The 23,033-nt window shown below is 40.0% G+C and overlaps 1 protein-coding gene across 1 annotated transcript; it reads right to left on the bottom strand.

The window, feature by feature from the left end:
• Positions 1 to 784: 784 nt before the first annotated feature.
• LOC106608810 (interferon-induced very large GTPase 1) lies at positions 785 to 22,539 on the bottom strand. Its single transcript, XM_014206968.2, has 7 exons — positions 22,271 to 22,539; positions 21,799 to 21,928; positions 19,270 to 19,361; positions 9,765 to 9,891; positions 9,058 to 9,315; positions 8,686 to 8,946; positions 785 to 7,272 (listed from the first exon to the last, which is right to left on the bottom strand). Exons 2-7 carry the CDS (start codon positions 21,923 to 21,925, stop codon positions 2,591 to 2,593), a joined length of 5,547 nt encoding a protein of 1,848 aa, XP_014062443.2. The 5' UTR covers positions 21,926 to 21,928; positions 22,271 to 22,539; the 3' UTR covers positions 785 to 2,590.
• Between the last annotated feature and the right edge of the window lie 494 nt (positions 22,540 to 23,033).

Below are 23,033 nucleotides of genomic sequence, written 5' to 3'. Positions count from 1 at the left end.
ACGGCTCAGCCGCAAAGTGGTAGGCCACACAAGCTCACAGAATGCCGAGTGCTGAAGCGTGTAACATGTAAAAAAAATGTCCTGGTTCCAACACTCACTACCGAGTTCCAAACTGCCACTGGAAGCAACGTCAGCACAATAACTGTTCGTCGGGAGCTTCATGACTTTTCATGGCCATGCAACAGCACACAAGCCTAAGATCACCATGCACAATGCCAAGCGTCGGCTGGAGTGGTGTAAAGCTGCAATGCATAGTGCCCACTGTAAAGTTTGGTGGAGGAGGAATAATGGTACGAGACTGTTTTTCATGGTTCGGGCTAGGCCCCTTAGTTCCAGTGAAGGCAAATCGTAACGCTACAGCATATCCTCACTTGGAAATAAATGCTGCTTTTTTTGGGGGTATACAAAGCAATACAGTAAGAAGCATCAGGATGCTTGTGTGTGTACATCTTCTGGTTATAAGTATTATACACAGTCTAATAAAAATGTTCAGCTAATACAAATAGCTACTGATATTTTACAGGGTAGAAAAAAAATAGAATATTTCATATCAAAGTGTCTTTGGAAAGTGAAAAGTTCAGAAGTATTAGTCTCAGAACAACGTAATGTTCAAATTCAATGGTTTCAACACTTTCCTGAATAAGTGTAAGTAAAGAATGCCAAAACAATGCTTGACTTTAACCAGTGTTAGGGCAAAATGAAACCCAATTCACCACACAAGAACCAAAGCATGTAGTGAATGCAGTTATGCATGTTCTTAATATAATGACACAGTAGGTTTAACTACTTTTAACGAACATTTACTTCAGCTAGAAAACGCCATGTTTAGCCATGCAAGGCATTCTTCAACCACCCGCCTCGCCTGCTGGGTAACGTAGTCTAAATGTTATTAACACATCTTCTTTCCTTTAAAATAAAACTACTTTTCTATGCAACTACACATGTCACATCACATTTGTTTACTCAACCTGCAATTTTCAATAACACATTTCTTTCCGGCAATTATTTTCTTTCTTACATTTTTTTCCCCCAACTAAATATAGTCTGTATTACTCTATTGTGGCTCCATTTCTTTTCACATAAACCAAACATTCAGTCCAGGTGCCCCTTTTTTGTATTTTTGTTTAGCAATTCTCAATAAGCCTTTCAGGGGCTCTGACAGTCCTTTTTGGTCGTTCTGCTGAAGTGCTTCCTGAAACAGTCAGTCAGGGTGTTCTGACTGAATCGTCCATTTCTAAAGGCCTTTGACGCTTCAGCAGTATCCTCCTGATGATCCTCAGTCCCTGCACAGCTCTTTAGCTTGTGCTCTGGTGGTTTCAGCTGCTCGACACATATTCACTGCTTTATCTAAAGTTAAATCTTGCTCACGCAGCAATCTCTCCTTGAGTCCATTATCAAGTATGCCACAGACTATCCTGTCTTTCACTAGTGTCTTTAAGATGTTCAAATTCACACGTTTTGCTCAGTGTGTTCAGCTCAGCCAAATACTGGTCAAAACTGACTCCCTGTTTCTGATCATGAGAGAAAAACTTGTATCTCTCAAACGTGACGTTCTGGCTTGGTACAAATTACCCCTCAAATTTAGCCATTAGCACAGTCAATGTCAAGTCTGCTTCGTTTTACTGAACGCTATTGTAAATGTCCAATGCATCCTCTCCAATAACATGCAGAAAAATGGAAGCTTTCAATTTGTCATCATCTCCCCCTGCTCCACTGGCTGCTAGGTAGATTTTGAATCTCTGCTTGAAACGTTTCCAATCGTCAGCTAAATTGCCTGTTAACTGCATAGGAGTAGGAGGACTAAGCCTATCCATCACGGAGAACAGGAACAGTGTCAATTTCTCTTATTTCAGTATGTTGCTCGTCAACAGATTCCAATGCAGCCTGGCTCTCGCTGCTGTCACTCTCGCTGCCGCGGCTCGTTGCCCTCGCTCTTGCAAGCTAGCATCTTCGATTACTCACGTTACTTGACTTGTGGTAGAATGTTCCATTTTCGTCGCTGAAATTTGCAGTTAATCCTTTCTTTTCTCTGTCTCATCATAGCTACTACCAATCTGACACCACGTTATGTTTGTTCCTTATATAATGACAAACCGGGGCGTAGGTTTAACTACTTTTAATGAACATTTACTTCAGCTAGAAAACTCCATGTTTAGCCATGCAAGGCATTCTTCAACCACCCGCCTCGCCTGCTGGGTAACGTAGTCCAAATGTTATTAACACATAACACAAATGCTAGCACAAATAAAAAATAAATGTGACAAGAAAACATCTCTTGAATTATGACCATTATTCCAATACAGATTCTCAAAATATACATACAAATAAAAAAAAGTATCAATGGTTGCTAAACTTTGATTATATGCAAAAATAAATATTTATTGCTGGGACAGAAAAGTAACTGAGGCAAAGTGTATGACAGTTTATCATTCCAGCCACCAGACTCTTCTGCTTAGTGATGAAGCAGATGTCTTGTATTATTCATTTATGTTCTTTGTTTACTATTAAATCTGACAATTTTGTTTGACTATGCCTTGACACGTCATTACTCTTCAAGATGCCACTCTTCTTCAAGATGATGAAGAGGCTCTCAGTTAATGCTAAAAGACTCTCTAAGGCTGTTTTTTGCCTGTTCCTTTGTGATCCGTTTCCAGGCAGGGGGGATATCTCCAGGTTGTGCGTCATACTGTATGGCAAATTCCTTGTTGAATTTTGCCATCACATATTTCCAGTAGTCTGAGGCCTGTATGCTGGGATCTGCCGGGATATGCCAGTTGGGAAAAATTTCTCTGTACTTTTTTAAAGGCTGAAGTTCATCATTTGTCTCATAGCATTTGAAAGAACCCTCACTAAACACTGCAGAGGAGCAGATGTCAGTGCAAAGTTTACTTGAGACATTAAACCTGAACTGACCAAGTCCCTGTGGTCTGTGTATTGAGGCGCAGTGCTCATTGTGGGCCTCCCCTCCTGCCTCACATGGTGCCCCGCAGAATGGACACTGCTTACCGCAGCCAAACACTCTTGTGAACAGCTCGTTCTGCGGCTTGATTTTCTGTCTTTTCAATTTACTTTTCACATCCCCTGCTTTTTGGAATTCTTCTGTCAGAGACTGTTCCATCTCCACCACAGATGTTTTGAGCCAGTGGGCAAACTGTTCCTGTTTGGAATTGTTGAGGATCATAGTGGCTTCAAACGCATCTTGGGGAATGACCAGCTTCTCTCCAAGTTCCCTGCATATGTCCTGAAGGAATTCCTTTATGTTGCCGTTCTCATTAGTCTGTGCCTTTGAGATTGCCTCATTGATTACTTTGATAATCCCATTGAGTTGATACTTCTCCAATTCAAACATTTTGTTCCCTTGTGAAAAGCGTTTCAAGATTTCATTCAAAATCCAATTCTTGACAAAAGCTTCATAGTGACAAATGTAGCTCACATAGTTGTCAAAGTTGAATGCTGACAGCAGTTGCTTCAGGATAGAGTACTGGAAAAATGTCCGAGAGCTGAATTGAAAGGCATTCTGCCCCGTTAGCATTACATCAACAATTTCTAGACCCAGAGAATTGGTGACACAGGCTTCTACTGCAGGTCTGAGACACAGGTTGGTGAACTCTGCAGCTTTCTTCTGACACTGATCTTGTCCACTGAACAAGTCTTTGAAGTCTGCCAAGTATTTACCTTTGAACTGTTCAAGGCACCAATGAGGATCGTTGTCACGTATGAACTGTTCATGCATTGCTTGGAATGCCCTGGATGCAAACCCACAAATGTACAATTTAATGGAGAGTTCAAATTTATTGCTTGTCCCAAGATTTTTGTTGGCTTCCAACTTCTCTTCAATCATGTGCAGGATCTCTTGAGTATATGTGTCATGGTAGTTTGTCTTATTTTGAACGGTCTCAACCACAAATTCTTCGCATTTGGCTATGAGGTTGTCTGCCATGGCCTGGGTTTTTCTTGTGTTCTCATTCACGTAAAAGTTATTCACTAACTTCTTTAAGAACCCCCCTGGAGAGACTATGAAGGGTTTTGTTCCATGATCTTCAAGTTTCACATTGTTCAACTTTTCATTCACTGCCTTCTGCATCATGTTAGACCGGAGCTGGTTTAAAACATGGCTCACAATGTCTATTTTCTTCAATCCTGTAAAAGAGAGCTCCTGCACAGTTTCCTCCCACACCTTTTCAAATTCTCTGTCAAGCTCCTGATCTGGCCTCTGACATTTGTTCTTTCTGCAGTTCTCAACCAACTTCAGCACCTTTTCCTCCATCACCGCTGTGTAGGTCTTCTTGATTGTGGCAAGCTTGTTCATTCCTTGTTGAATCTCAACATCAGCGACCAGTTTACTCAAAACAGAGTTTTCTATCTCCCGTTTAAGACTTTTGGTGCTGTTTGCGAAATCCTCTCTGTATCTCTCCACCAAGTAGACATGTCCATCTGCCTGTTCATAGTACTTGGTTAGGTTGTCAAGAAGGGTCTTCTCCCATTGGACAAGTTCTATTGAGGCTTCACTTTTCAAATGATGGAGAAAATCCCTCACGTCTTCTGTTTGATATTTCATTGCTATTGTTCCGAAATTGGAAATCCTTGTTTCAGCATTTGTCATCCATGTGTGCATGTGCTTTCTGAATGACCATTCCCACTTACTGAACTCAACACACAGCTTCATGTAGGCATCAGCCACCAGGCTGTTTCTGAAGCTGAAGATGAAGTTTTCATACTTCACAGCATTCCACAGGCTTTTTGTCCACTCCAGAAAGTCCATGATGTTGTTCCCAGAGGCTTCACAGTTCTGGAAGACCTCGATCATGTTCTTTTTGAACTCGTATACAGACTCGCTGTAACCGGCGTTGACGGGTGCCATTGGGGGGTTTCCGTGCCAAAGTCCAGGGATGTACCAGTTACCAGTCTCTGGGTTGTACTCCATCACATCAGTAAAGCTCTTGTTCTCCTCCTTGTTTTCCATTCTGGCTGCTGCCTGGGTCATCTCGTTTAATTGCTCCAGCAGCATTTTCCGGTCTCTCATGTTCTTATCATGTGCCGAGACATCTGCCACGTTCTGGTGGACAAACTGACACTTGGGTTTCTTTCCCACCTCTTTCATCCGGAGAAAAGCGTGGACCACGATCTGCAGGATGTCCTTCATCTCGGTAGAGTTCTCCATGGCAATATTGATTATTGTGACATCACTCAGCCCGACAACAAGTGTGGCTAGCTCATTGTCATGCTCGTAGCTGTCATCAAGCTGTGCCAGCTCTGGCGACTTCAGCCCTTCTGTGTCGATGATCACTAAGAAGTCGCAGTTCAGCTCTTTCTTGAAGTCGTCTTTGACTTTGATGAGCAGCATAAAGGCCCCTCTTGTGCATCTGCCGCTACTGACTGCGAACTGCACTCCAAACATTGTGTTCAATAGAGTGGACTTTCCCGTGCTCTGAACACCTAGAACAGTTACCACCAGGATCTTGCTCTTCGGTTGCACCAAGACATTGAGCTGATGCAGCACATCACTCACCCATCTCAGAGGTATGTTAGACGCGTCTCCATCCACCAGCTCCAGAGGAAACCCATCCAGAAGCAACTCAGCACATAGTCTGGGCAGGTGCTTCAGTTGTTGCCTTGACTCTTCAGTTTCTTCCAGTAAGACTGCAGATTCATACAGTTGACCCATTTCACGTAGGAAATGCTCAGTTCCCAAAGAACTGTTTGAAATCTGTCTGTCAAGGTCTGCAATTTCATCTTTGTTTTCAGATGAATTCTGAGACTTTTCTTTGTACAGCTCTCTAAGGCCAGATAGGTTTTTACGAGCCATATTGTCCAGGTTCATTCTCATCCATTTCAAGAAATAGGTCCTTTCTAGCCCTGTGCTTGATATTGCATTTATGAAGCAGGTCATTGCCTCTGAAATGTCATATCTCCGTTGCTGTTCCCTAAGTTGTCTCTTGTCTGTTTGGAGTTCACTTTTGTACATCTCTAGGTTCTGGTTCCCAGCTTTCCGCAGTCTGCATTCCTCCTTCTCTAGCCGTGCCAGCTCCTTCCAAATCTGTCCTTGCAAGGGAAGCTGACTTTCCTTATACTGTGGTGTGTCATAAATTTTTGACGTGATTGCGTCAGCATTTAACTTGGCACTCTGACATTCTTTGTAGTCCTCATCAACCAGTATTCCAAGCTCATGCGCCACTTCAGCCATCTGCTCCAATGGCATTTTGGACTTTGAATTCTTAATCAACTCACCAACTGTGTTTCGCAGGTTCTTCACAAAGTCTGCATCATTCATCTGTTTGGTCTTCAGGATGATGCTGCTTTTCTTCAAGTTCAACTCTGCTGCTGTTCTCTTCAAAGCATCAATGCTGAAGCTCTTGCTCTGTGTGTTACCCACTAGAAACAGCTGAGCCTTGGTGTGTTGGCTGGTCAGTAGCTTGTACTTGGTGTCCAGGTTGTCAAAGAACACAAAGACTGCTGCAGAGGTCTGGCAAAGAAAGGAATATTGTGTTTCAAAAGCACTGATGTCCCCTCTAAGATTGCTTACAGCAATTGCTTCACCAAAAATATCAATGTTTTTTTTCCCACTTGGGAGGTACCAGCTTATCTCAACCAATCCGTTGGATATTCTCCTTGGGCTATCGCCACATTCCATGTCGTGGTGGACAAACGTGTCGTGATATTGTTGAGGATTACTCAGCAGCTTGTTTAGAGTCTGAGACTTGGACAGAGAGCACTCGCCCAATCTGACAAAAGAGACCATAGGGAGGTCAGAGAGAACAATCCGGTCTTCAACAAATCCTCTGGAATCTGCCAATGAATGCGGTCTGAACTTCTTGACAATGTCTCTCATGGCCCAGAGCATTAGCGTACACTCTTCTGTGTCACAATTGTGGAGAAGCAGGGGCACTGAAAACTGACACATTGACATTTTCAAAACCATCTCTTGCTGGAGAAAACCATTGGAACACAGAAAGAGAGCAGTCACAATGTCTAAGGGGTTTACAACATTACTAGAGTCCATGTTATCAACCAGACTCTCCAGATCTAGATCTATGTTGCAAAATGAAGCATCACAACTTGCCTCGCTTCCTGATGAGGTACATTTCACACTCCTAGCAGTTACATTCACCATCATTAACCTCTTTAGGAAAATCCATGGCAGGGCTGAGAGAGTCTGAGCAGGTTCATCGGTGACAGTCTTCTCATCAATCTGCAGCACAGTGCTAAGGTCCAGCTTCCCTGTGTAGTGTTGCTCCAACCCCAGGTCCAGCAGCAAACTCTCCAGGTGGGTTTCTGTGGCGGGAAAGAAAATAACGGTTTCAGATCTGACCTCCTTGGTTGTCAATCAATTGATTGTAAAACATCCTCCTATCACACGTTTTAACCTGTCTGGGCTAGGGGACAGTATTTTCACAGCCGGATGAAAAGCGTACCCAATTTAAACAGGTTACTACTCTGGCCCAGAAACTAGAATATGCATATTATTAGTAGATTTGGATAGAAAACACTGACGTTTCTAAAACTGTTTGAATGGTGTCTGTGAGTATAACAGAACTCATATGGCAGGCAAAAACCTGAGAAAAAGTCAACCAGGAAGTGGAGGATCTGAGAATTGTAGTTCTTCTTTCCTAGTCCCTTTCGAAACTACAGTATCTGTGGGGTTACGTTGCACTTCCTAAGGCTTCCATTGGCTGTCAAAAGCCTTCAGAAAGTTGTTTCAGCCTTTTCCTGTTACTGGGCAGATAATAGGAGCTCAGTTACTGAGTGGACTGCCTGTGGACAAAGGGATTGGATATGCGCGGTCACGCGAGCGCTCCGTTCCTTCTTTTTCTCCTTGAATGAATACGCTATTGTCCGGTTGGAATATTATCAACATTTTACGTTAAAAATACCATAAAGATTGATTTTAAACAGCATAAATATGGATTATTTCGAACAAAAACAACATTTCTTGTGGAAGTAGCAGTCCTGGGAGTGCATTCTGATAAAAATCAGCAAAGGTAAGAGAATATTTCTAATACTAACTCTGAGTTTAGGTTGCCCCGAACTTGGCGGGTGTCTGAATAGCTCGCTGTGATGGCTGAGCTATGTACTCAGAATATTGAAAAATGTGCTTTCTCTGTAAAGCCATTTTAAAATCTGACAAAGCGGTTGCATCCAGGAGTAGTCTATCTATAATTCTTTAAATAATTGTTATATATTTTGTCAACGTTTATGATGAGTATGTTTGTAAATTGAGTTTTGGTGGGAATACATTTTCTGAACATCACGCGCCAATGTAAAATGCTGTTTTTGGATATAAATATGAACTTTATTGAACAAAACATACATGTATTGTGTAACATAATGTCCTAGGAGTGTCATCTGATGAAGATCGTCAAAGGTTAGTGCTTCATTTAGCTGTGTTTTGGGTTTTATTGACACATGTCCTTGCTTGGAAAATGGCTGTGTGATTATTTTTGTCTATGTACTCTCCTAACATAATCTAATGTTTTGCTTTCGCTGTAAAGCCTTTTTGAAATCGGACAATGTGGTTACATCAAGGAGAAGTGTATCTTTAAAATGGTGTAAAATAGTTGTATGTTTGAGAAAGTTGAATTATGACATTTTGTTGTTTTTGAATTTGCCGCCCTGATATTTCACTGGCTGTGTCCCGCAGGTGGGACACTAGCGTCCCACGTAGCCCATATAAATTAACACACTCACTTGTGCGGCCATATGTCACAGCCGACTTGCTTTGGGTCCCGTTCTTCAGCGCCGTAGAGACGTGAAAGCAGTACTTGACACCTGGACTCAGACTGGAGAACGTCAGGGTGTTGGACTCTGTTGTTATCTTCTGGACTTCCTCCCCATCACAGGAACAGGTCACAAGACATGCCTCAGTGACACCAATCGGTTTGTCCCAACTCAGAGACACTGATTCACTGCTGACTTGGTCAATCTTTACTTTTTCAGGTGGCAGAGGTTCTACAAAAAGGGGAAAAAAAGGGCCCAATTCAATTACAACTTAAAATGATAACAAGTCAAACATAATTCTCCCTGTAATGCAAGAGATAATGTTTGAATCATTGCACTTACTTGTATACATGGACATTGTGATCATCGCGCTCAGATTCCTATCTTCTGTGACCGATGTGACGCTGAAAGTGTACTCCGTCCCTGGAAACAGGCCTTCCACATCAGCGCTGTTGGAACCTTGGATGGAACGGATCCCTCTCTGGGTGTTGCAGGAGTAGGTCAACTCGTACCTCAGGGCTGGGTCAGAAGGGCGCCAGCTCAGAGAAACAGAGTCACTGCCAACATAATGAACTGTTATCTCTCCGGGGGAGGAGAGCTCTGTGGAAGAGAGCAAAAAATGTTTGAATAACTTGCACATATGTACAAAAAGTATATAAATATTTCATCTCTGGGATAGGAAATGAGATATAGCAGCCAATCACAAACCTGTAAATATCTTTCAACTATACATAATGAGTCTTCAACACAACTCTTTTCAGGCATGAAACGTTTATAAATACATGCTATTATACTGCATCATCCCTACTGTTGTTATGCTATAATAATGATAATAATAATAGTGAAAGATTTCTTTTAAACAGTTAGAACCAGTGCTGATCGCCATTCAAGGTGAATAAAGTAACGTTCCTTATATGTTCAATGCAAATAAGCATACATGCAGTGTTTGTGAATGAAAAGCAACCGACACTGATTTTATTAAATGATAAAGTATACGGTTGTCAAAAATTCAGAGATACAGTATAATTCCTCTAATATTATTGAAGTACCTGCTACAGCAGCACCCATCTGTTGAGATGGCTCTGTCTCCAGACTGTCAGCTTGTACTCTCTGAGCTGTGTCCTCATCTTTCCCAAGATATAAGTCAAGGAATAGATCACTTGCATCATGAAAGTCCTTAAATTCAAAAGTAAAACGTCTACAGTCAATTGAATGAAAAAACATTTAATGAAAATGTACCACACACTGCAAATTGCAATGTCCTTTAAAAATGTACACTCTTATCAAGTACAACAACAATATGTGCAGGGCCTAGTGAAAGTCAACAAGGGCGATTCCATGCCAGGAAAGCCCGAAAATACTTTTGGTATCTCAGATTGTTCTGGCAGTTATCACATAGAAACTTAATGTTTGATAAACCTTTTAAATGTTTGTACCCTTTTAGGCCTTATTCAGACCTATCCATGCCTCCTGTAAGATCCTATGACCCATGAACTAACTGTGCATAATACAGAAAACATCCTGGTCTGATTATACTCCTTATAGTGTGCTCTAAACTATGGAGGATGTCTAGATTCTGAAATACAATTCTTCACATACATACATATATTTTTTTTTAAACACGTTTGAATTGTGTCCACAAATGTACCCTAATTTCCATTATATGTAAATAGTTGTATGATTAGTGAATGCCAAAATGTAGTTTGTTAGATCATTATCCCCGACTTGCCTAGTTAAATAAAAGGTTTAAATAAAATAAATATTAACTGAAAAAGTAGCAGAGCACTCATTTTGGAAATATGTTAAAAAAAAATATGCAAAATCAAAGAGTACTTTTGAGTTACTCATATTTTTATAATGTGACTAAATTAATGTGACTTTTTAAAAATCTAGACATACTCCATATTTTAGAGAACACTATAAGGAGTAGAATGACAGCAAGATGTCTGTCATTTGCGGTTCATGGATCATAGGGAGACAGGTATACAATTCCTTCGGAAAGTATACAGACCCCTTGACTTTTTCCACATTGTGTTACGTTACAGCCTTATTATAAAATTGATTAAATTAAAAGAAATCCTCAGCAATCTACACAAAATACCCCATAATGACAAAGCAAAAACATGTTTTTTTAAATGTTTGCAAATGTATTAAAAATATAAAACAGAAATACCTTATTTACATAAGTATTCAGACCCTTTGCTATGAGACTCGAAATTGAGCTCTGGTGCATCCTGTTTCCATTGATCATCCTTAAGATGTTTCTATAACTTGATTGGAGTCCACCTGTGGTAAGTTCAATTGATTGGACATGATTTGGAGAGGCACACACCTGCCTATATAAGCGCCCACAGTTGACAATGCATGTCAGAGCAAAAACCAGCTCCGAGACAGGATTGTGTCAAGGCACAGATCTGAGGAAGGGTACCAAAAAAATGTCTGCAGCATTGAAGGTCCCCAAGAACACAGTGGCCTCCATCATTCTTAAATGGAAGCAGTTTGGAACCACCAATTCTATTCCTAAAGCTGGCCGCCCAGACAAACTGAGCAATCGGGGGAGAAGGGCCTTGGTCAGAGAAGTGAATGCCAAAATGACAACCATCTCTGCAGCGTTCCACAAATCAGGCCTTTATGTTAGAGTGGCCAGACGGAAGCCACTCCTCAGTAAAAGGCACATGAGAGCCTGCTTGGAGTTTGCCAAAAGGTACCTAAATACTCTCAGACCATGAGAAACAAGGTTCTTTGGTCTGATGTAACCAAGATTGAGCTCTTTGGCCTGAATGCCAAGCATCACGTCTGGAGAAAACTTGGCACCATCCCTACGGTGAAGCATGGTGGTGGCAGCATTACGCTATGGCGGTGTTTCTCAGAGGCAGGGACTTGGAGACTAGTCAGGATTGAGGGCAGATGAACGGAGCAAAGTACAGAGAGATCCTTGATGAAAACCTGCTCCAGAGCGCTCAGGACCTCAGACTGGGGCGAAGGTTCACCTACTCCGGGATGCTGGCCTTCTAGGCAGAGTTCCTCTGTCCACTGTCTGTGTTCTTTTGCCCATCTTGCATCCCGGAGTCGCCTCTTCACTGTTGATGTTGAGACTGGTGTTTTGCAGGTACTATTTAAAGAAGCTGCCAGTTGAGGACTTGAGAGGCATCTATTTCTGAAACTAGACACTAATGTACTTGTCCTCTTGGTTAGTTGTGCACCGGGCCCACCAACTCTTTCTATTCTGGTTAGAGCCAGTTTGTGGTGTCCTGTGAAGGGAGTAGTACACAGCGTTATACGAGATCTTCCGTTTCTTGGCAATTTTTCACATGGAATAGCCTTCATTTCTCAGAACAAGAATAGACTGACAAGTTTCAGAAGAGAGTTCTTTGTTTCTGGACATTTTGAGCCTGTAATCGAACCCACAAATGCTGATGCTCCAGATGCTCAACTAGTCTAAAGAAGGACAGTTTTGTTTCTTTAATCAGCACAACAGTTTTCAACTGTGCTAACATAATTGCAAAAGGGTTTTCTAATGATCAATTAGCCTTTTAAAATGAGAAACTTGGATTAGCTAACAACATGCCATTGGAACACAGGAGTGATGTTTGCTGATAATGGGCCTCTGTACGCCTATGTAGATATTCCATAAAAAATCTGCCATTTCCAGCTACAATAGTTATTAACAATGTCTACACTGTTTTTCTGATCAATTTGATGTTATTTGAATGGACAGAAAATGTGCTTTACTTTCAAAAACAAGGACATTTCTAAGTGACCCCAAACTTTTGAACGGTAGTGTAAGTCAGGACTGAGTCTGCACCACGTAGGAACACTCAAATTATTGTGGTGGCAGCATCATGTAATTGGTATGCTTGTCCCTGGCAGGGACTGGGGAGTTTGTCAGGATCAAAGTAAATATGAAAGGAGCAAAGCACAGATAAAAGGTTATAGGAAGACCCAGCATTTTTTTTTGTTGTTGAGCGGTACAGTTTCAGTCCTGTTTTAAATCTGCTTAAAAAAAATCAGACAACGCTTGAATATTGCTCTCCATCAATGATTCCCAACCAAATTTACTGAGTATGAACAATTTTGACAAAAATAATGGATATACAGTATGTTGCTCTAAGAGATTTACAAAGTTGGTAGAATTTTATTCTAAATTATTCTCAGCTATAATGGCTGCCAAAGGGGCTTCCACCAAGAATGAACTCTGGGGTGTGAAGACATACGCAATCAATACATTGTTTTATTAATTTGGAACAGTTTAAAAAAAAAAACATTTTGAAAATGGAGTAGATTCTGACAATAGGTAAGAAAAAAATCAAATGTAACCACTTTTTAGATTTAATTTTAAAACAGAACAATTTGAAGACTGTGCAAGGGGTGTGTACACTTTCACTAGGTACTGTATACAATGTATATAAAGAGTTTATTTCTTGCAAAAGTATTCAGACCTCTTGGATTACTTAAAAAAAAATTGTGTTACAAAGTGGGATTAAAATCGATTTAATTGTATTTTTTTGTCAACAATCTACACAAATTACTCTTGTCAAAGTGGGAAGTTTTTTTATTATTAATACAATTTTTATAAATCAAATAAAGTTGTTGCATAATTGTTGTCAATACATGTTAGAAACACCTTTGGCATCAATTACAGCTGCGAGTCTTCTTGGGTAAGTCTCTAATAGCTTTGCACACCTGGAATCTGCAATATTTGCCATTATTAATTTTTTAATTCTTCAAGATCTGTCAAGATTTTGGGGATCATAGCTGTAGAGCAATTTTATAAACGTGCCATAGATTTTCAAGCAAATTTAAGTCAAAACTGTAACTTTGAATTGGGCAACAGACATATACAACACAATTTACAATGTGGACCCAGAGGATATCACTTGAAAGTATTAATTAAAAATGCTGATTTCCAAAGTGGTCCTCGATGGTAAAAACAATAACACATAATGATTAAAAGACAAAATTACAAACAACCATAAATACTTTCATTTATATTGACATCCTAAAAAGTGGCACTATTCACTGCACTTCTCCCTAACCTTAAAAATCAACCATTTTCATTTCACATTAAAACAATCTATTAATTGCACATCATACTGATCCTTCAAATAAATACACCTGACCAGCAGTAGGGGGCACAAGGGGCAGTGGAGTGGTTTCCCTTACTTAGACAACCTTGTCCAAATGAAAAACTTTGCCTGCTTTTTAAAAGCTATTTTTACTTTTTATTTGCTTGATCTCCAAGGGAAGGCTTTTCCAATAGACAAATGCATGTATGGAAAAACGTGCTCCTCGCAGTACCGTTTACTCTTGGGATTTTACAAGACATAACACTAGCTCTGGTATTGTGACTGTGTTGGTTATAGACCACATCAATGTGGTTTTTCATGTAACCTGGGGCACGATCATTTAAGATGTCAAACATATGATTAAGTTGATCCACTCTGGACTCCAAAGGCAACAAGCCCACCTCCCGGAACTCCTGTACCCCTATGTGCGTCCTAGGGGGGACACAGCATATACCTGATAACATTATTTTGCATGACCTGCATTCTCTTTTTCAGCTTTTTTGATAGCCCACTATACCAAGCAGAGCAGGCATAATCAAAATGACACTGAATCAGGGTTGAGACAAGCAGTTTCTTAACTTTAATGTTAAAATATCTAGTGTTACGGTGTAAAAATTTCAATTTGTCTGCCATTTTAGAAATTATTTTAGCAGCAATCAGGTCTCCAGAAAGGGATTGATCTAGGGGCACACCAAGATAAGATACACTTGTTTTAGATTCAATCTCCATGCCTGTACAGTTCACCATTATCTTGTCAGCCCTAAGCAATCTAAGTTTTGTTCCAAACAAAATCGATTCAGTTTTTCCCAAATGTAGTGACAACCAATCTCTAACAAAATGCAATTCCTTACTCAGGGTCTCTATGTAAACTGTATCCTTCTCTGATACCAGTATGGCTGAATCATCAGCATAAAGCAATAGTTTGCACTTTACTGTATCTGGCATATCATTAACGTATATAAGAAATAAGAGAGGCCCTAAAGTTGATCCCTGTTGTACTCCACAGGATATTTCTTTCGCCTCAGACAGAACATCACCAACGTCACATGCCTGTGTTCTGTTGGTCAGATAAGACCTAAACCAATTCACTGCTACATCATTTAGACCCATGCATTTCAGTTTCATCAGGAGAATATCATGGTCCACAGTGTCAAAAGCTTTCTGCAAGTCTAACATGACCATACCTGTATAGTTCCCCTTCTCACCTTTCTAGTTGACGTGGTCAAAAAGGTGGATAAGGCAAGTATCAGTGGAATGAGCTGTTCTAAAGCCAGATTGGAGTTCATAAAGAAGTTTGTGCTCAAGAAGGTATCCCTCAAGTTGATTAAAAACTAATCTCTCAACAACTTTAGATAAGGTGCCGAGGATTGACACAGGCCTGTAATTTCCTACATTTGTTTTACTGCTCTTCTTGTGGAGCGGAACCACACGGGCTGTTTTGAGATCCTTGGGAAATGTACCACTACTAACAGAAAGGTTTACAATATGTGTTATCATTTTAGCAGTGACACAAGCACTATCCTTTATGAATCTTGCAGGAAGGTTATCCAGCCCAGTTGCTTTGTTTGTGCTCATTAAGCATAGTAGATTGGAAACTTTGTCCTCGGTTATGCTATGGTAAAAGTTGTTAATGAAAGACTGGCCAGTGTCCAGAGCATGTGGGTAACTTCTTAACCAGAGATGAGGCTATAGTGGTAAAACATGTGTTAAAATAATTTGCAACCTTTGCCTGGTCATAACATAAAACATCATCAATATCCAGGCCATAACTACAGGAACATTAAAATAATCATAAAAAAATAATTGGGGAATCATCCAAGGTGATACGCTACTACGCCAAGTCTTCCCTGAGCCACCAGTCATAAACTTTAAGAGATGTCCTACCCTAACTGACAAATTAGTCCACAGCTATCTTCCTGGTGACTCAAAAAACTTGGCTAGACCACAAACCCAAGGGCTCTTTAAATGAAACCATTTCAGAAATATTGCACAGAAAAAGTATTTTGTTGACACAGCTTCTAAAATGGAGTATCACGCCAAGCATTTCATTAATTGCAAAACCATTCATGTCATCTATAGATTGGAATGTCCACAGTGCAGGGTGTTCTACATTGGACGGACAAAGAGACGCCTTCAAGACCGCTTAGCGGAACACAAGTACGCCATACAGGTAGGCAATGAAGACTACCCCATGGCAAGGCACTACAAGTCCTTACACCATGGCAACCCTGCCTCCCTACAAGCTATGGGTACTGATCATGTTCCGACCTCAATTAGAAAAGGGGACCGTCTTAAACAACTAAACCAAAGGGTATGTTTTTGGATTTACAAACTACAGGCCACCAAGTACCCTGGTTTAAATGAAGATATGGATTTCTCACCTTTTCTGTAGGGTCGTGATAGGTCCATTTGCTGTCATCTAGTGGACATTTTGCTCTATTGCCCTCAGCTATGTTTAGACTGTTGTTGTCCATGTTTGCTGTCTTCCAGTGTACTATGGAATAGATTGCCAAGAAAAGGAAAAACACTTTGCCCAGTCATATTTAAGTTTAGAACTACCTCTCTAGGATTTCTGATGCTTCTAGCTTGGAGTAAAAAAAAATGATAACACATCTACAGTATTTCACTTTTTAAATGTGTATAGTATTGCTTACTAGGTGTTGTCCAATCAATTTTGTAACCACTCCCTCTTCTAATTAGGGCTGATTGGAAAAAGCTGTTCAGAAGAGGACATTGTATTATTTCTTTGTACTCCCTGACGAAAGCCATACAGCCGAAACGCGTCGGATTTTTAAAACTTTGTTTCCATTGAACATGCCATACAAATAAAGGCATTTTAATCAATTATATGAAGAGTGCCTTGGTCCTCCTTTCTTTTTGATTACCTTATTGGGAATTTTTGAGCCAAAGTCCTTTAAAATGTTCCACAGTTTACAAGACTGATGTAAGTTGTCATTAACAGCGTCTATATGTTGGGATTTGGTCTTTATCCATTTCGTATCTTGCCTGGTTTCTACAGTTTATATAACTGTCATAATCTTGTAGATTTGTCCTTTGAATCTGGCTAGGTAGCGACACCTTTTCCTTATGAGGTTTAAGATCTCGGAAGTGATCAATTTCCCTGACCGCTGTTTGATTCTAATTTGTTTCATCGGTGCCAGAGAGTCGAGTGCAGACAGAAACCAGATTTATTTTTTAAAGATACCAAGCTTGATGAACATTATCACAGTTTAGTACATGAGACCAATCCAAAATTCCAAGGACCTCTACAAAATGTTATTGAGTATTGTTTCATAGACCGTACCTTCATGTATTTATTACCTGGCTCTAGTAGCATTTTGGATTTCTTACGGGTACAGTAGGTTACCATATGATCACTAAAACCAATATTTAAGACTCCTGACTGGCAGATGTTCTCTTGATCTGATACAAAAAATGTTTTAACTAGGCAAGTCAGTTAAGAACAAATTCTTATTTACAATGACGGCCTAGGAACAGCGGGTTAACTGCCTTGTTCAGGGGCAGAATGACAGATTTTTACCTTGACAGCTCAGGGATTGGATTCGATCCAAAAACCTTTTGATTACTGGCCCAACACTAATCACTAGGCTATCTGCCTAAAGTTGATTTACTATCAATACACACCCAGGTTGGCTCAACAAGCAGTTCTTTTAGTTCAAATAACTGATTAAAGTTATACAGGGCTTTTTACTAGTGTACTTTTCTTTGCAACTCCAGTGTAGAGTTGGCCTTGTGTTGTAGGTTATTATCCTGCTGAATTTCTCTCCCAGTCTCTGGTGTAAAGCAGACTAAACTAGATTTTTCTCTAGTATTTTGCCGTTTCTTTTTATCCAAAATAACCTCCCTAGTCCTTGCCGATGACAAGCACACCCTTAACATGCAGCCACCACCATGCTTGAAAATATGAAGGGTAGTATTCAGTGATGGGTTGTGTTGGACATTCCCTAAACATAATGCTTTGTATTCAGGACATAACGTTTATTTCTCTGCCACATATTTTTTGCAGCTTTACTTCAGTGCCTTATTGCAAACAGGATGCATGTTTTGGAATATTTTATTCTGTACAGGCTTCATTTTCCCCCCCCTCTGTCATTTAGGTTAGTATTGTAGAGTAACTACAATGTTGTTGATCCATCCTCAGTTTTCTCCTATCACAGCCATTAAACTCTAACTGTGTTAAAGTCACCACTGGCCTCATAGTGAAATCCCTGAGCGGATCCCTTCCCCTCCGGTAACTGAGTTAGGAAGGACGCCTGTATCTTTGTAGTGACTGGGTGTATTGATACACCATCCAATATGTAATTAATAACTTTTCCATGCTCAAAAGGATATTCTTCTGTTTTTATTTTTACCGATCTATCAGTAGGTGCTCTTCTTTGCGAGGCATTGGAAAATCTCCCTGGTCTTTGTGGTTGAATCTGTGTTTGAAATTCAGGGACATTAGATGATTGTATGTGTGGGGTACAGAGATGATGTAGTCGTTAAAAAATATGCAACATATCATGTGAATTGTTAAGCACATTTTTACTCCTGAACTTATATACGCTTGCCATAACAAAGTGGTTAAATACTTATTGACTCAAGACATTTCAGCTTTTCATTTTTAATGTATTTGTAAAAATATCGAAAAACATAATTCCACTTTGACATTACGGGGTATTGTGTGTCAGCCACTGGCACAAAATCTAAATGTAATCCATTTTAAATTCAGGCTGTAACATAACAAGATGTGGAAAAAGTCAAGGGGTGTGAATACTTTCTGAAGGCACTGTATAGCGTTTTGCAAAAAAAATAGATTATTTGTCTCTCTGAAATGAAGCCATCAGGTAATAGATTTTAAACAAATACATGTCTGTCATTGAACAACCCCATGCCATGATTAGATGGTGAAAAAAACACACCATTCTTTAAACAATAAAAGCTCATTTACCAACATTTCTGAAAATGGATATGCATTTTGGAAATAAACTTCATATATAGGTAACTGACAAAATAAAGGAAATGAGGGTACAAAGGATGCATTTACACAGGCAGCCCAATTCTGATCTTTTTTTCACTTTTGACCAATCAGATCAGCTCTGAAGAAGATCTGATTGATCAAAGTCACTTTTTAAAAAATATAATTGGGCTGCCTGTGTTTAAACGCGGCCAAAGTGTATTAAAAGCAGGTGTGGTTCCTGAGTTAATTACGCAAATACCATCCCATCATGCTTCGGGTATTCATGTATAAAAATGCCCAGTTGCCCATTATTTTGGCAATGTCCCCAATCACTTCCCTGGGGCATTGGGATATTATTTAGACCAGAGGAAAGAGTGTCTCCGACTGACCCCACAAAAACACTGGGGCAGCAGCTGGTCTCCTATCCAGGGACCGACCAGGACCAACCCTGCTTAGCTTCAGAGGCAAGCCAGCAACACATTTCTATCTGTAAAAACCTCAGTGTGAAAGAGCAACAGCACACCCTACCTCTTCATCTGAGGAGCTATCCATTGGCAGGGTGTCTTCAGTCGCCCCACTCCTAACCCGGTCAAAGGTCACATCTTTTAGACTGCATGGCTCTGAAATACGTTTGGGGTAATAGATTGTTACAATGCCAATCAAATACATGTTGCAGCACATCAAGTTGGTGAAGCATTATCAGATGCATTATATCTCAAAGAGAAAAAGCACTAACTGTAATATTGATAATTATGCCATTTATCCAAAGTGACTTACAATGGTCCTGGCTGCGGGAGGGGGGCACACTTTAGCTAGGTTGTTTAGCCCATAGATTTTGTTCTAATGTTTAAGTCACTCAAATATCACATGAACACACATAAAATGGTAAAATGTGTAGAATTGTAGGAATTAACTTTAATACGGCAAAATAATGTCTGCAATCAATGACAAAATGTGTATAATTACAGGAAATAAGCTTTAAAAACAGCAAAATCCTTTCTCTGCCAACAAGAGGGCTGTGAACAGTTTGTGTCATGAACAGTGCTAGTACCCATAGAAATCGACGTGGCACTCGCCCAGCGTGCAGGGAGGGGGGTGGGGGCAGGATGTTCCCCAATGCTGGAAGGGGGCCTGAGTGAAAAAGTTTGGGAACCCCTGAACTAAGCTACAGAGGACCATCCCTTGATACTGATCCAGGTCAGATTAGTTTCGGTCTGCTAATAAAGGACTAGTAACTACTTTTGTCAGCACCCATACTTCCTGCTGCTATTCCAAAAGGACAATTCCCGTAGATGGTCCCATAGAGAAATATTTTTTTTAATTCCTAAAAATACACTTTCATTATGACCTTTGTACCAAAGTTAACCATATCATTTTTACCCAGTAATTTTCTTCGAGGGCGATTTTTTTTTTTCTTCTTCTTCTTCCCTTCACTAACAGCTGACGATATTAACATTTAATATCCATCCAATGCCTTCTATGCTTCTGGATGACGTGATTACGTTGTCGCTGTTTGCGCTTGCTCCAGTGCGCACTGAGTGCTGGCATTACCGGCTCTAAAGCATATGACAGCGACCACGAAGCGGCGTATACGAACGTGAGTAGACGCTGTCTCCAGTTCATATACACTGAGTGTACAAAACAATAAGAACACCTGCTCTTTCCATGACATAGCTTTCACCTGGTCAGTCTAAGATCCGTAATTTTACATTTACGTCATTTAGCAGACGCTCTTATCCAGAGCGACTTACAAATTGGTGCATTCACCTTATGATATCCAGTGGAACAACCACTTTACAATAGTACATCTATATCTTTTTTTTTTTTTTTCTGGGGGGGTGGGTTAGAAGGAATTGATGTCACTTGTTAAAATCCACTTTAATCAGTGTAAATGAAGAGGAGGAGACAGGTTAAAGAAGGATGTTTAAGCCTTGAGACAATTGAGACATGGATTGTGTATATGTGTGCCATTCGGAGGGTTAAGGGGCAAGACAAAATATCTAAGTGCCTTTGAACGGGGTATGGTAGTAGGTGCCAGGCGCACTGGTTTGAGTGAGTCAGGAACTGTGTCAAGAACTGCAACGCTGCTGGGTTTTTCCACACTCAAAAGTTTCCCGTGTGTATCAAGAATGGTCCACAACCCAAAAGACATCCAGCCAACTTTACACCTTGTAGAGTCCATGCCCTGACAAATTGAGGCTGTCCTGAGAGCAAAGGGGGGTTGCAACTCAACATTTTACCTTTATTTAACTAGGCAAGTCCGTTAAGAACAATTTCTTATTTCCAATGACAGCCTACCGGGGAACAGTTGGTTAACTGCCTTGTTCAGGGGCAGAATGACAGATTTTTACCTTGTCAGCTCAGGGATTCAATCCAGAAACCTTTTGGTTACTGGCCCAACGCTCTAACCACTAAGCTACTTGGTGCTCCTATAAGGTGCTCCTAATGTTTTGTACACTCAGTGTAGTTTATCAGTTACCGAACATAAAAATCCCTGGGCAACTGTGGACTTTGCACTGTGGACTATACACTTTGCAAGGCAAAGATTTTGGCAATGATGTATATATATATAAACCCTGGATTGCTAATAGAATGTATTGGCCAATTAGTGGCTTTGAAACTACCAGTCACCATATTGGTACTCCCCAGAACGAACAGTCTTCCATTAAAAAAATAAATAAAATACTTTAAGGTATGTTTATGTTGAGTTCACATAATTTAAAAGAATGAATTGAGGTGTCTGTAACAGAATATACAAAACGAATGTTGAAGTTAATAAATGCATTTCTCTAGCTTCCCCCCCAAAAAATTTACAATGGGGAGGAGTACCAAGATGGCTGTGCAGTGGCTTCAATACAGTGCCCCTCGTCAGTCATGCAGGGTTCACCATTGATTTATTTTATTTGTAATCGTATTCAATCTACTTGTGAATGTGAATAGATTGTTTAGTTTTTATTAATAGCGTTTTATATTTTGTAGTGTATTTTTTTTAGAATAATTGAGAAAAATACAGCCGATATGACTTTGACTTTATAAAAAACTCGTGAGTCTACCTACCTCCCTCTTCCTCGACGATTGCTTTGCAGCCCAAGCAAAACCACTGTCCCTCCTCGCAAAACCACTGTCCCTCCTCGCAAAACCGCTGTCCCTCCTCACAAAGCGTGTGACATCGAATACACTTCATTTCCTGAAAATGTTTGCCACAGAAAAACATCAATAATGTGAGTAGCAGTAAAGTGAAATGTTGTAGTGATTTAGGCACCCCATATAATTAATACAAAAAATTATCAATGCCGCATAATCGGATCACGAGAATGTTGAAAAAAACAACATTTGCATTCACAAAAAGTATATTAGCCTACAGTTAGCTTAGTTTATAATCAGTTACTGTGATATTACATGTACCATTTCGTAGGCCTACGTGTTGCATAACATTCCCTTTTTGTAATAAAGATGATAAAAAAACGTTACCATGTGATTTAAACCATAAAAGAGTTTGATAAGCAAAGTTTTATGATACACGACTCACCTCCTGATCACTCCGCAGCTCAATGGCGGATAATCAAACGTTCCAGTGGGATGAACCATGTGCATGAATGACAACCTGTTTTATCGTGCATGACAACATTCATGCCATCATATTTGAAACATTTTCAGACCTTTACTGTAGTAGCCTACGTTTTCTTAGGGTGTAATTAAAGTTCAATAATTTTTTTAATATCGTAATTTGGTTATCATTTGGTTCAGGCCATCTATGCTTATCTTTCAGTTTCATTTCCTTGAAAAGGGAAAGTAAGGGAATAATAGCCTAGTGTGGGCAAGTCAGCGGAGGAGGAGGAGACTGGAGAAAGTTTTCAATGGCACAGATTCAAAATCAAATCAAATTGTATTTGTTACATGCGCCGAATACAATGGGTGTAGACCTTATCGTGGAATGCTTACTTACAATGCAGTTTTAATAATATGCATATAATATGCATATCCTAGCTTCTGAGTTGGTGTAGGAGGCAGTTAAAAATGGGCACATATTTTTTTTCAAAATGTCTCAATACTGCCCCCGAGCCTCAACAGGTTAAGAAAGTATTATTAAAAGAAACTGAAGTAAAAAATTAATAAAAATAAGAAAATAGAAAAATAGCAAATAATTAAAGAGCAACAATAAAATAACAGTAACGAGGCTATATAGAGGGGTACTGGTACAGAATCAATGTGCGAGGGCACAGGTTAGTTGAGGTTATTGAGCTAACATGTAGGTAGAGGTAAAGTGACTATGCATAGATAATAAACAGAGT

Source organism: Salmo salar, chromosome ssa07, assembly GCF_905237065.1.
Source record: "Salmo salar chromosome ssa07, Ssal_v3.1, whole genome shotgun sequence".
NCBI classification, from domain to species: domain Eukaryota; kingdom Metazoa; phylum Chordata; class Actinopteri; order Salmoniformes; family Salmonidae; genus Salmo; species Salmo salar.
This window is presented reverse-complemented; position numbering and strand designations above follow the sequence as displayed.

Coding starts and splice junctions, on each gene's coding strand:
- LOC106608810 (XM_014206968.2), bottom strand. CDS start 21,925: ATGAAGTGTATTCGATGTCACACGCTTTGTGAGGAGGGACAGCGGTTT. Junction 19,362..21,798: donor AATCGTCGAGGAAGAGGGAG/GTAGGTAGACTC, acceptor AACGTATTTCAG/AGCCATGCAGTCTAAAAGAT. Junction 7,273..8,685: donor TGTGACATATGGCCGCACAA/GTGAGTGTGTTA, acceptor TTCCCGCCACAG/AAACCCACCTGGAGAGTTTG.